The sequence below is a fragment of the Canis aureus genome, chromosome 6 (assembly GCF_053574225.1).
Source record: "Canis aureus isolate CA01 chromosome 6, VMU_Caureus_v.1.0, whole genome shotgun sequence".
NCBI lineage: Eukaryota > Metazoa > Chordata > Mammalia > Carnivora > Canidae > Canis > Canis aureus.
This window is the reverse complement of record NC_135616.1, coordinates 14,379,484-14,394,015: the sequence shown is the minus strand read 5'-3', so window position 1 is coordinate 14,394,015 and position 14,532 is coordinate 14,379,484. Positions and strand designations below refer to the sequence as shown.

General features: G+C 37.2%; 1 protein-coding gene across 7 annotated transcripts in view; it reads right to left on the bottom strand.

The window, feature by feature from the left end:
* GREB1L (GREB1 like retinoic acid receptor coactivator) overlaps positions 1–14,532 on the bottom strand; it is a 269,481-nt gene that overhangs the window by 128,580 nt on the left and 126,369 nt on the right. For 5 of the 7 annotated variants that reach the window (XM_077900221.1, XM_077900220.1, XM_077900218.1 and 2 more), the window contains exons 4-5: positions 7,102–7,270; positions 6,695–6,892 (exon numbers count right to left, since the gene is read on the bottom strand). In XM_077900221.1, coding sequence (XP_077756347.1) covers positions 6,695–6,892; positions 7,102–7,258 — 355 coding nt within the window. In that variant the 5' untranslated portion in view covers positions 7,259–7,270. The remainder of the gene's footprint in view (positions 1–6,694; positions 6,893–7,101; positions 7,271–14,532) is intronic. The other 2 variants (XM_077900219.1, XM_077900223.1) reach the window with 2 other exon arrangements.

Genomic DNA, 14,532 nt, shown 5'->3' with positions numbered 1-14,532 from the left:
AGCACTAATTTTTTTAATCAAAGGAATTATTAGTGTAGACACTACACCTAGAAACACATTTCCCATAAGAAATAGTACCTTCATCATCACTTGCTTCAAAAAGCATAATTAAACTCAGTGATGGGAGGTTCATGATTACCTATTAGTGGAAAACAGGATGCTAGGGGAATTGGCACTTAGAAGTAGTAATACAACCTTCCTACAACTTTGACTCACACCGCATTAGCAAGAATAGACTAGATGAAACAATGACTCTGTACTGATTTATAGAATTTGCAAATTATTATGAGCTTTTTAGAACATCAGAGCTATATAGAACCTCAAGATCATCTGATACAGCATCTCCGAACAGGTAGTTATCAAACTCCTAGGGATTTATAAAGGTATTCTGTGATACTTGGAATTACAGGTCAAACTAAAATAGATACCATTACCAATTTCTGAAAACTAATAAATAGTGATTCTAATATCCTACTTTTAAAACAGAATGTTCTGAGGGCCTTCCCTGGTACGTGTGTAGGGATAGTGAAAACCAGGTGAATGAACTCCAGGACTCACTTGTTTGAATCCCATATCAGTGTGTGGTTTTGATTTCACACAACTGTTTTTATTATCAGGCTTAATCTATACTTGTAATACACTCTTGGTTAATGATGGGAAGCTCAGGGAACCCCGGGTGGCACAGCGGTTTAGCGCCTGCCTTTGGCCCGGGGTGTGATCCTGGAGACCAGGGATCGAGTCCCACGTTGGGCTCCTGGTGCATGGAGCCTGCTTCTCCCTCTGCCTGTGTCTCTGCCTCTCTCTCTCTGTGTGTGACTATCATAAATAAATAAAAAAAAAAATGATGGGAAGCTCAGAGGGCACTGATTGTGTTAATGAGCATGGTTATTTTACAAATGTGTCTAAAGATGCTCTTGTTAGGTATGAAAGTTAGATTCGATCCCAACTTCACTCATTAAATTATCAAATTATATAAAATGCACCAATATGTTTCTAGGACACCCAAAAAATGTCAAGGTAAAATTTAGTGATTATAATCCAATTTGGCTTTCCACGTTAAGAGGGAAAAGCCTACCTCATTCTGCAGCATGTTCAGTAGCAGAAAATCTGCAAGCAGCAGCCTGAAACCTTTCCATCATATAGAACGAAAATACAAAAATTACAAAAATAAGCTAGTATACCATTTTAATCTTAAATTATAAGAATTCCAAAATGTGGGTATTAAAATTAGATTTTGACTTTCTTCTTCTTTTTTTAAAAAAAGGGTTTTTTTAAAAGATGTATTTATTTATTTATTTATTTATTAATGAGAGACAGAGATTGAGAGAGAGAGAGAGAGAGCAGCATCGACACAGGCAGAGGGAGAAGCAGGCTCCATGCCGGGAGCCCGATGTGGGACTCGATCCCGGGTCTCCAGGTTCATGCCCTGGGAAAAGTAGCGCTAAACCGCTGAGCCACCCAGGCTGCCCTAAAAAAAGGTTTTTAAATTTATTTCAGAGAGAGAGCAAGAGAGAGCGCAAACATCAGTTGGGGAAGGGGCAGAGGGAGAAGCAGACTGCCTGCCGAGCAGAGAGCTCCAACCCAGGACCCTTGATCATGACCTGAGCTGAAGGCAGATGTTTAACTGACTGAGCCACTCAGGTGCCCCTTGACTTCCTTTTTTTGATGCCGGAAAGCATTTAAATATGAGCTCATAATAATTTGCAAATTCTATAAATCAGTACAGAGTCATTGTTTCATCTAGTTTATTCTTGCTAATGCGGTGTGAGTCAAAGTTGTAGGAAGGTTGTATTACTACTTCTAAGTGCCAATTCCCCTAGCATCCTATTTCATTTTTGAATTTATCAATAAAATTATGCTTTTTCTTACAAAACTAATTTTAAATAAGTAGCAATTACTTAATAATAAAATGTAGACAATTTTTCTCATATGAATGAATAAGATCAAAAATTATGTTAACATACTGGTTTAAAATAAATACGTTCTACTTAAAATCAATTCTTTATCACATGTCATGTAGTGACAGAATTTGGTTTTAAACCCCTGAGGATGGGGATCCCTGGGTGGTTCAGCGGTTTAGCGCCTGCCTTCGGCCTAGGGTGTGATCCTGGAGTCCCGGGATTGAGTCCCACATCGGGCTCCCTGCATGGAGCCTGCTTCTCCCTCTGCCTGTGTCTCTGCCTCTCTCTGTGTGTCTCTCATGAATAAATAAATTAAATCTTAAAAAAAAAACCCTAAGGAGTTCAAGAGAATATATATTACTGTAAGTTCAAATCCTCAGTAACCGGAAGACATGGAACTAAAACCCAAGTCTCTTGACTCCAAAATGACATTCCTTTATACTGATTAACATCCCTCTGAATCATATAATACTTCACCTTCCCTTGGTCTGATGTAGAACACTCTTCTATTGTTTCTTCCTTGCCTTTTTTTATCCCCTTGAGTTCCACTTTCCAACTTTTCAGGCTGAATCCTAGGGAACCACTTTCCACAGTCCCTGCCTCATAGCCATGGTCTATTGGCACCACCTACCTCATACTTGCTGATGAATCCTTAAAATTCATGTTTTGTTTTGTTTTTTTGATAAGATTTCTAATACATTGCAGCAAAGGGAGACCACGGGGGAAGCAGAATTTTGGTTCTGGGCTTAACAGAGATAGAGTCAAGAAGACATAGTGTGGGGAACACCTGAAGAAAGTAGGATTTTCTACAGAAAAAAAAAAGGTGATTTCAGGTGATTTTTGTGGAAAAAGAGAACTACACAGTCTGCTCAAATTAAGAAGTACAAATAGTTTTCAGTACTACAGTCTTTCAGGGTTTTCCCACTTAAGATATGAGGACATCTAGAGGTCGAAAGTAATAATTATTAAACAATGAATGGATTCTAGGAGAAGCTTGTTTTCTACTCTCCTTCTCCTAAAAAAATGTTTAAGGGGTACTTATGACAATGAAAAGAGAAAATGTCCTATTTTATGCTTTAAAAAAAGCCACAATGATGAGAATATATAAAAGGGGGACAAGAACCAACTGACGGTGCTTCCAATATCCAAAACTGGAACAATCTGAGGAACAAAATAGGATTGGATTAGAAATCAATATAAAATAAATATCTAATAAATAAATAGATATCCATGAGTGCATAATGAAATAAATGACTGAATAAATTAATAAATGGGGTGGGGGAAAGAGACTAATTTCCATGCAGAATTTCAAATAATTTATGTAGATACTCTCCCCTCAAGAAGGTGGAGCATAATTCCCCATTCCTTAAGTATAAGCTGAGCTTAGTGACTTTCTTCCACAGAATGGAAAGTGGGGGAAAGAATGGAGATAACACTACCTCAGCCAGGTGATCTAGGTCAACAACAATCATAAATCATGTTGATAGCATGTACCCTTAACACAATATGATGAAAATGACACATTGTGATCTTCCTTTCTCAAATCCATAACCCAAGTATAACCAGGAGAAAAACATCAGACAAATTTCAGTAGAGGGTCACCTACAATATACCTTACCAATAATTCCTAAAACTGTCAGGGTCACCAGAAAAAAGGAAAATCTGAGAAACTGTCACAGCCCAGAGGAGCCTAAGGAGATATGATGACTAATTTAGTATCCTGGTAGGATTCTGGAACAGAAAAAGGATATTAGGGAAAAATTAAGAACCCAAATAAACCATGAACTTTAATTATTATTAAAAATTAATAATGGGGCGTCTGGGTGACTCAGTCGGTTAGGTGCCTGCTTTTGGCTCAGGTCATAATCCCAGGGTTTTGGGATTGGCCCCTTGTCAGGCTCCCTGCAGAGTAGGGAATCTGCTTCTCTCTCATCCTCCTCCCCTCCCCACCCCCAAGTAAATAAATAAATAAATAAAATCTTTAGAAAATTAGTAATAATGTAAGATGTCAACCATAGGAGGAACTGCAGGGATATATAGAAACTCTATAGTATTTTCTCAACTTTTCTTTAAATCTAAAATTGTTTCTAAAAATTAAAGTCTATTTTTACAATGTCCTATTTTATCTTCTTTTCCTCATGTTACTCGCCAACACAAGCCATTCAGCCAATTCAATTAAGAGGAAAGAAAATAAAAGTGAAAGAGAAGGCAAGGCTAAGTCCAGCAACAGGGTCAGGAAGAAATGGCCAGAAATGGCTGCAAAATCAAGAAAAAGTTCCTGTTTAGTTTGTAATTATTCTGAGAATACAGTCACCTGGCAAGGGTCTGACCTTTTACTGTGATATCTTTTCATTGTTTCCTCTAAACCCTCGTTCTTGGGATTCAGATCAGCTAATAATTTACAAAATACATTATCAGGGATCCCCAATTAAGAAAAAACATTGTGTAAAGAGCAATATTTAGGTTTTTTTTTTTTAAGATTGAAAATAAGCTGTGTGTCTGTAAAGAAGAGCGGGTAGCTAAAGAATCTATGAAATGTGATTATATTTGAAGGTCTGTAGGATCCAAGTATCTGGTATAGTAGGTAGTTCTAGTCTCTAGAAATATGTCAGATTATTAATATAATAAAGAGCAATTATTCAATCTCAATTAAAACAGCAAACAAAATGAAAAGAAACCTTATTACTCCCCTGTAGGGTAATTTTGAATCACATCTGAACTAATCCTGAAAGAAAGGCAGAATGTTTCTTGCAGAGGCTCCTGGAAGACCTGGGGAAGAGCGCCCTAAGGATCTAAGCCTGTTTACGCAAAGGAAGAAAGATAAGTTATCAATGTGGGCACACAAATAACAATTTATTTGACAAACTTGCCCCTAAGTAGCTTTGTTTTCTGAAAGCAATACTGAAATGCTGCCTTCACCCCAAGACCTTTGGAGCAAATTATTTTAATTAAGAAGAGGAATAATGGTAGAGGGCCCTTCTTTGTAAACTTCATCTGCATTTCCTTAAGAAAATAGCCAACGTTTTCACTTCACAGAACCAGATTTGCATTCTCCAATTATCCCCCACTTGAAGGCTGCAGAGTAATCTAAGCGGGGGGAGGGGAAAGTTTACTGAAACAGCTGTAAACACAAACTAAAGTCATCAAAGCTGTATTTGGAGGCCTCCGATTTGGTTGCCCTTCACCTCTTTAGACAATCAACTGCCTCCCAGCAGGGTGGGAACCTACACTATTCCAATAATTTACATAAGAAATTAGCAACCAAAATTTACATCTGAATGGTAACCCCCAGAAGCCCATCAGGTATTAAGTATCTGCTTATCTAAATTGCCTCTAAAAATAGCTTTACCTTTCTTTAAGTCTTAGGTAAATAGAGGATTTCCCATGAAAGGAAGGTGGTATGCTAAAGCAAGTCAGGCATTATATTGCCCTAATTCACAGTCATTTCTATAAAAAAAAATTTCAGAGTGTTCTGTCTTGGAATGAGAGGGCTCTTAGAACCATCCTAGAAAGAGCCAAATTAAACAGCTGTGGACAAACTTTAAACTATCAAACTATAAAGTATGCTTTTTGTTTTTAATGGCCACCTACAGGCAAATTAAAAGGAGAAAAATATGGACACGTAATTAATTCTAAGAAACCAAAGTAGTTGATGTAGGAATCTACATGTAGGACTAGTGTTTTTGGGTTGTCTTGGAATGTGAATTTATGCCTGGGTGGGATTGGGTTACCCCCACCCCCAAGGAAAATTGCACCTCCAAGTCTTATCCTTCATCCCTTACACTTTACATAATCCCTGCAAGGTACAAGTAATGTTCTCATGTTTTAAATGTCAAGAAATAGTTGCTATCTGTTAGATCGCTGAGTTTGCATCTTGGTGTGCACTAAACAGCTTTCCATACCTGATTGTTAGTAATACCACTGTTAGCACCTGAAAAGGGAAACTAAAAAACATATTTAGAGCACAGGGAAAACAAGGGGGCCCCTCCCCCATTTTTAGTGTAAAATTTGATATTTCAAAACTATCCCCTAAAGCTTTTACTCTGATTCTGTTTAATTCTTACATACAACAGGATTTTCAATGACAACCCAACAACATTTCAAGCACAATTTCAATGTCTAGTTATTAATTATTAAGTATAGCTTGACTGAGCAATTAAATAAAAGGTACAGGGCAGCCCAGGTAGTTCAGTGGTTTAGCGCCGCCTTCAGCCCCGGGTGTGATCCTGGAGACCCCAGATCCCATCCCACGTCAGGCTCCCTACATGGAGCCTGCTTTTCCCCCTACCTGTATCTCTGCCTCTCTCTGTCTCTCATGAATAAATAAATAAAATCTTTTAAAAATGCACAATTTTATCTTCTACAAATAAACTATACCTCATGATTGTTCAAAATAAATGGAAAGGGTAAATATAAAACATCTGATTATCCATTATTGTTTTTGAGGATAGAACAGAAAGAAGTAGGAAGACAGGACACTTAGAAAGTTCCTAAAATAGTAGCGTTCTTGAAGGAAAAGCCCTGATCTGAGTCTAGGCTTGCTTTTGCTACATATCATCTCAGAGAAGTCATTCAATTACTGTGAATCTCCCTTTCTTCATCTAGAAGATAGAATGATAATACCTTTCTTATAGACACCTGCTGTGAAGTCACAGGAGATAATGTCAGTGAGAGCATAATCATTCCTCATTCCTTTCTGTAATTACTGGTTTCCAGCCTTGAGCACCACATGCTATGTTGGAAACTAGCCAAATAAAGAGGGATTGGGAAAAAAAAAAAAAAAAGAAACCCACCATCTGTAGTGCAAGACCCTTCTGGGGCAGGTTTTTGTGAATAGGGAATTGGTGGGCTATTTGAATCAGACATTTCTTCATCATCTTCGTCATCTTCCATTTCATTAACTGTTAGATTGTTAGAAAAATCCAGGCTTCCATTTTGAGTATAGCGGTGTACCAAATCCTTATCCAGATCCTCCACTTTGGGTTTTACATCTGGGTGAGCAAATAAATCACAGCTAATTTAATAAAAAGATGCTTATAGAAAAATAACCAAAAGAAAAATTCATAGTTCTGAAAGATATCAGAGGACAGGGAGACTAGCAACGTCTAACATTCAATCAATTTACTTCAGAGGTTCCCAGACTTGGAATTTCCATTTCTTTTAAAAGGAGTCTAGAAATGTATGGGATTGAAAAACTTACCTGCAGATGAGAAAGGATGCTGGTCAGGGTCCAAGTACAGCTGGGAAAAAATTGGCCGTGGTACCACACTACTACATCTGAGAGAGGCTTCTATGGAGTTGTGGAGAGCTTCCTCAAATTGAGCAGATTTCAGTTGCCCAGCATATGAATTCCCCATGGTCTACACCACCTCCCCAAAGAAAAAGAGGAAGAAAGGGAAAAAATTGATACAATTAGAGGACTCTATGTCTGCAAAGTATGCCCATATATCATTAAGATTCATACATGAACTTTACCTATATTTCTTAAGACAATTTATGGTGGTTATCTGTTACATCACTTTTCCTTCTTTTCTTTATAATCCAAACCCATTTCAAAAAGACCCTGTAGAGGATCTTATATCTTAGAATCAAACAGTAGTAAATGCCTTACGGTTCTCCAACCAGTAAATCAAGATTGACCTGTCATTTGTGAAGCTGAATATGGAGACGATGGGGCCACACCTCCTCCTTAAAACTAGTGGGCTACCATAACCCTATACCAAATCTATCAGTGCTTTTAGAGTAAATATCTAGTTACTTCTCTTTCCAGTAAGATCTTCTTACCCTGGCACAGTGAGGGGAGATGCTTCTCTGGGGAAAAAAAAAAATCTCAAAGTGTGAGGTCTTGGTCTGAGGTCACCAAGACCTGTTCTGGGATTCATGAGATCAAAACTCCTTTCAAACTTACTACTAGTATAGTATTTGTCGTTTTGACTCTCAATCTCTCATATGTGTTCAGAATTTTCTAGAGGTTGTATGATGTATGATACTGCAACAGGTTGAATGTGGAAGCAGATAGATTATGCTTCTCACTAACTTTTTTTGGAAAATACAGTTCTTTTTCACAAGATATGTTATTCATGCTGATATATAATGGGCTTATTATTTTAAAATTTGAAGTTAATATATATTTTTAAAATGTCTTAGTCTTAATTTCTAATAGATATAATCCACATAAGCAAAACTCAATAATTTTTTTTTAAAGATTTATTTATTCATGATAGACATAGAGAGAGAGAGAGGCAGAGACACAGGAGGAGGGAGAAGCAGGCCCATGCCGGGAGCCTGATGTGGGACTCGATCCCGGGACTCCAGGATCGCACCCTGGGCCAAAGGCAGACACGAAACCGCTGAGCCACCCAGGGATCCCCAAAACTCAATAATTTTTAAGGGTATAAAGGGATTCTGGGATGAAAAGTTTGAGATATTGAGCTAAACAGTACACTAAACACTTTGTAAAAATTATTTTATTTAATCTTTAGTATTCTGATGTAGGTAGGACCTCTTTTCATTTCCTTTTTTTCTTTTTTTAAAAGATTTTATTATTTATTCATGAGAGAGAGACAGACAGAGAGAGAGAGAGAGAGAGAGGGAGAGAGAGAGAGAGAGAGAGAGAGAGAGAGGGAGAAGCAGGCTCCATGCAGGGCGCCCAATGTGGGACTCGACCCCAGGTTCCTAGGACCATGTCCTGGGCCAAAGGCAGGCACTAAACTACTGAGCCATTCCAGGAATCCCCCTCTTCTCATTTCCTAGATGAAAAACTATTGCTTAGAGAAGCCAAGTGACTTGCCCACTATCATCCAGCTGGTAAAGGTCAGAACCAGAATTCAGTATCTAGCTGTATGATGATAAATCCTGCACTCCTAGAGCACAAGCTCAACTTGGATAAATCTTATTTCAAGAAAGGCAATTTGACAGGCACCTGGCTGGCTCAGTCAAAAGAGAGCCTGACTCTAGATCTCAGGGTTGTGAGTTTAAGCCCCCTGTTGGGTGTAGAGATTACTTAAATAAATAAAACTTTAAAAAAAAATTTTTTTTTTAAACTTTAAAAAAATTAAAACAAGAAAAGAAAGGCAATTGGAGTATATCTTAGTCCCCACTTACCCTAACAAGAAGAGGGACAGATTTAAATTTCATCTGGAACCCTAACTTTGACTCTCTGGAGGAAGTCCCTAGAGGACTGATTGAGAAGGACCCTGAGCATGCATCTGGGCTCAGCAGGTAAAGGAAGCAAGGTCTAATGGTGATGACTCAGCAGAGTATGGGTGATGCCTACTACAAAGTTACTGTCATGTTTCTCAGACTTATATGCATGAGCTCCAGAGGAGCTTTTGGTGGGGCTCTCAGCTGCCTCTGTATAGCTAAGAAGGCTGTTTACATGATTCCTGGTAGCAGTGAGTAGTATTCAGAGATTTCCATCAGAGGACCTGAGTTTATCAAAGCTTTGTTAGAGATTCTTATGATTTGGAGGAAAGGGTGGAATTATATTTTGGCAAACCTTTCTCAAAATAGTTAATATGAAACTAAACACCATGGATTTAAATTAGTAGGTTCCTCTTTAAAAGGAAAAGAAATTTTGTAACTATATGAGGTGATGGCTATTAATTGAAATTACAGTAGTAAGCATTTTACAGCATATTCCTATATAAAATCATCATATTGTATACCTAAAACTTATACAGTACATCATTTTTATCTCAATAAAACTAGAAGAAATAAATCACTAGGTTTATTTTCAATTTCTAGGTTTCTTTCTTATAAAAAATACATAGCCAGAAGTATATGTACAGTACTCAAAATTTTAAGTGGAAGAAAAATCAACAGGTCTGTCAAAGTTTTCCTGCAATACCAAGCTTCTAAGACTCCTCATTAGTACAACTATAAACAATTTAAATTTCCTAAAGCTCAAAAGCAATTTATTTTTCAACAGACCCACATGTGATCAAACAGGGTGCGGTTGCAGGAGAAATATGCTTTATCACCAGTTTATGCATCTAAGTCAAAATTCAATAGTCATTTCACCTTTCTTCTTTGCAGAAGGGAAAAAACTACCAGTGCAGTCAACCATGGGATTTCTTAACCATGGAAAACAATGGAATAATGTCAAAGGTGGAACTTTAGCCTTTCTCCAGAGCACCAAATGCCTGGAAATCTTGCCTCTTCTTAACTATCACCTCCTCAACAAGTTATCTTCCTTTTATCATTGAAAATCATATTCTCTAAGAGATCTTTTTAGTTTAATAAAGTTTAATAAAGAACTGTCCAGTTGTACATAGAGGACTACATAATCTCAATCTCTGATTTATAGCTTAAGGAGCAATATAATAAATATGTATATGTAAATATGTATAGGGCAAATAAATATTGTGATGAATAAAAATATTACATCAACATAAAACGGAGTGATCAAATTTCACCATCATAGAATATAATGATCATGTGAAGAATTATAAAACTGACCTCAGACTTCTTTAGTGCTGAGTATGGAGTTCTTCCCTTTATTAGTCAAGTTCAATGCTACCTAATTTCCAGTTCAATGCTACCAAAAAGAAAGGTAGAGTTCAAGGAAGAAGCCTTTTTAGTGCAATGTATTCTTAATATTGTATGCTATAATATTTAGCGTCACTGAAACTGTTGGCATTATCCACCTAGACTACCAGCTTTCCTTTCCTCTGAATCTGAAGGACCCCCCAGAGCCTGAGATGGCATAACATCCCAGTGAAAGTCAGTGTGAATAAATCTAACTTTACGTCAGAAAACAGAACTACTTTTCAGAATTTTCAGAATCAGTTGTTGAATGAAATACAACAAGAAAGCAAACTTGCAATTTCTACATATACCTGCATAGTCTATGTATCTGGCTTACATTAAGGACTACAGACCTCTGAGATACTAACAGACATTCTTGTGACATTAAAGCAAACTCTAAGAAAGATATGGTTCACAATATGGGCTCTTTCTGCACCACTAATTCTTTGAGAGAGAGAGAGAGAGAGAGAGAGGGAGGTGGGGAGGGGTAGTAGGAGAGAACCTTAAGCAGGCTCTATATTCAGCAGTGTGGAGCCTGACATGGGGCTCCATCTCACTACCCTGAGTTCATGATCTGAGCCAAAATCAAGAGTCGGATGCTTAACCTCCCCCATGCATTGCTAATTAACTGCCCAAAATGCAAATGGGATCAAGTACAAACCACCACACAGTTATGGTTTAGGGTCTTTCTGCTCTAGACTTTTCTCATTTCTACAGGAAGATAAAAAGGCTGGAGTAGAACAGGCAACTTCCATCACTGGTGGCTTTAGGAATAGGGACTGGAGAAGTAAGAAAAAGAGTAGCCTGGGAAATAGGTACCTGCTAATGGTTCCATGGCTTATCCCCAATTCTCCCTTTTTGTTATTGTGGAAAAAGGAAAAAAGGAGCAACACAATTTGAGGGAGACTACTTCTTGATCCTGCAATGTTTTAATTTCCCTTTTGTCAAATGTTTCATGGTTAGTAGTTACTAATGTATTACTAATACAGTAATCACTCTTATAGTAGTTACAAAGTACACAGGACAGAGGAAGAAAGTTTCCCTTAAGTTATTCCCCAAAGACTTTTTACGATTAAACCATTACATACGATTTCAGAATATTCTTATTTTTCAAATGTTAACTTTAATAAGTTATATATGAAGCACATATCACAATGGTAGGCATCTAACAGGTAGGTGATATGACACCAGTTGCTGCTATCATTATTACTTTTACTGGTGGTGGTGGTGGGTGGTGGTCCTTGTCATTGTCAAGAAACGTGAAAGGAAATGTTCTTCTTTGGACAATTACAATACTAGTAACATGGAGAGCTTGCTAACTGCCAGGTAAGTACTCTATTGCCTCCATTTGTAAGAGAACTGAGGTCTAGAGAAGTTAAGGAACTTAACTTCTGTGAAACAAGGTGAAACAAAAAGGAGATGGCAAAGACAGGAGTAGGATCTAACCAGTTTAGCTACAGCAACAGCTCTCTTAGGCTATCTTTGTCACCGAGACCACTTATCTGTTTAAACACCTACAATAATAACCTAATCGGATAAATGGATACTTTATAAAATATTACTAAATTGCTAAGCCAAACAAAACAAAACAAAAGGAAATGAAACCAAAACAATCCAAGGAAGATTTTTGTTTGTTTGCTGATTTGTCCTTGCCTGTATATGTCATGGTTGCAAGACAAAGCTGAAAGAGGGGTTAAGATACGGGGTTAATAGGCACAAAGCAAAGCAACAGTTTTAAAAAGTTGAAACAAGGGATGACTGGGTGGCTCAGCAGTTGAACATCTGCCTGCTTAGGCTCAGGGTGTGATCCCAGGGTCTGGGATCAAGTCCCACATTGGGCTTTCCACGGGGAGCCTGCCTCTCCTTTGCCTATGTCTGTGTCTCTCATGAACAAATAAATAAAATCTTAAAAAAAAAAAGTCAAAACAAAATAAAACCACCCCTCCTCTCAATAAAAAGACCCCAAACCTCACTATATTAGATGAAAGGGAAATATAAACAAAGGGTAAATTATTTAACAAAGAATAACTAAATATACACATCTAGGGGAGAAAGCATGGGCCCACCCTTAGATTACAAAGCACCTGATGGGTGGGCAACATGTCTCCTGATTTTGATAATTCTCTTGTCCACACCTTTTTTCTCCCCATTGCTCCCAACTTTGGAAGACTCGGTCATGTTTCTTTATTATGTGGCAAATCTAGAAATCAAAAACATTCTTATCAATTCCCTAAAATTTTAGGAATATTTATATAACTTAGTTTCCTTCAATATTTCCTCCTGTCTGAAAAAGTTATTATTTCCATTTAGGGACAAGAGAAAATTTCCTAAAACTCAAATGATAAAAAGAAAGTATGAACTTGAGAGTGTATATTCCTTGATTTTCTTCTTATATGAGTTTAAAAATAAGTACTAGATTTGGCATATGGCCCAATCTATTACTTTAAAAAGTAACACAATTTAATTTCTATTTCCCTCTTCTATCTGTAGCAGGCCACTTAATCTAAATAGATAGAAGTAGATAGTAGCACCTAGGTGGCTCAGTGGTTGATTGTCTGCCTTTGGCTAGGTCGTGATCCCGGGGCCCTGGGATCAAGTGCTGCATCAGGTTCCCTGCAGGGAGCCTGCTTCTCCCTCTGCCTAGGTCTCTGTCTTTCTCTCTGTGTCTCTCATGAATAAATAAATAAAATAAATAAATTCTTTAAAAAATAAATAAATATGTAGAAGTAAAAAAATTCTAACAATAATATGATACGAATTTACTGGAAATTTTATAAACACAATTTTTCTTGTAAAGATAACTTTGTTACAAGCAGAAAAAAAGCTGTGAAGTACACACAATGTGTTAATAATGTTTATCTATTGTTTTTAAATTATCTTTTGTGTTGTGTTGTTTTTAAACTATCTTTTTTGGGGGGGGCACCTGGCTGGCTCAGTTGGTAGAGCATGTTACTCTTGATCTTAGGGTCTTGAGTTTGAGCCCCTCATTAGGCATAAGCCTTCCTAAAAAATAAACTCTTTTTTTCCTTTTTTCTAATTTTTAAAGTAATAAACGGTATTATAGCATAATATAATAAAGGAAAGGAAAATATCATATAGCAAACAAACTAATCCCAACTCTATGACTATCCTTGAACAAGTAGTTTATTTATTATTTATTTTTTTATTTTATTTTTTTTGTAGTTTATTTTTTTAAATTAAAAAATTTTTGAACAAGTAGTTTAAAACAGAGGCATATTACTTAACAACTGGTTTTCCAAAGTGAACACCCCTCCACCCTTTCCTGGTGCTTCAAGATTCCAGGGAGAATATAATTCATTCTAGTGCTTACACTGAGAACCTCTCACAAAGATTTGGAATTTCCACTACTACCGTCTACCATAATTACTCTAAGCTATTTCCCCCCCAGTTAGGATATACTTGCATTGGCCCAACTATCTCACTCAACAAGTTCCTTTTTTTTTTTTAAGATTTTATTTATTTATTTATTCATGAGAGACACAGAGCGAGAGGCAGAGACATAGGCAGAGGGAGAAGCAGGCTCTCTGTGGGGAGCCCAATAAGGGACTCGATCCCAGGACCTCGGAATCATGACCTGGGCCACCCAGGCGCCCCAAGTTCCTCTTTTGACCAAGGATAAATATTTTCAAGGTACTGAACTTGGGCTATTTATAAAAGTTGACTTTTATTATTTATTTATGTATTTATTTAGAGAGGGAGTGGGGAAAGGCGGCAGAAGGAGGAGAAAGAGAATCCCAAGCGGGTTCTATGCCCAGCACAGAGCCTGACATGGGGCTTGATCTCACAACCCTGAGATCATGACCTGAGCCAAAATCAAGAATCAGACACCCAACCTATCCCAGGCATCACTAAAAGTTGACTTTTAATACCAACCATCTGGAGAGGATAAACATTAATGTTAAAATATATAGGGAAAAGAAAGATAACTACAGTTCATGACAAGAAAGAGTGAGAATAATACTGATTTTAAAAATATTGTGTACATGCTAAGAAAATATAAGATACTACCTCAAGGTTAGTCTAGTTTTAACAGCAAGATTGGCTATGGAGAAGATAGATGGGGATATACATTTTTAAAGTA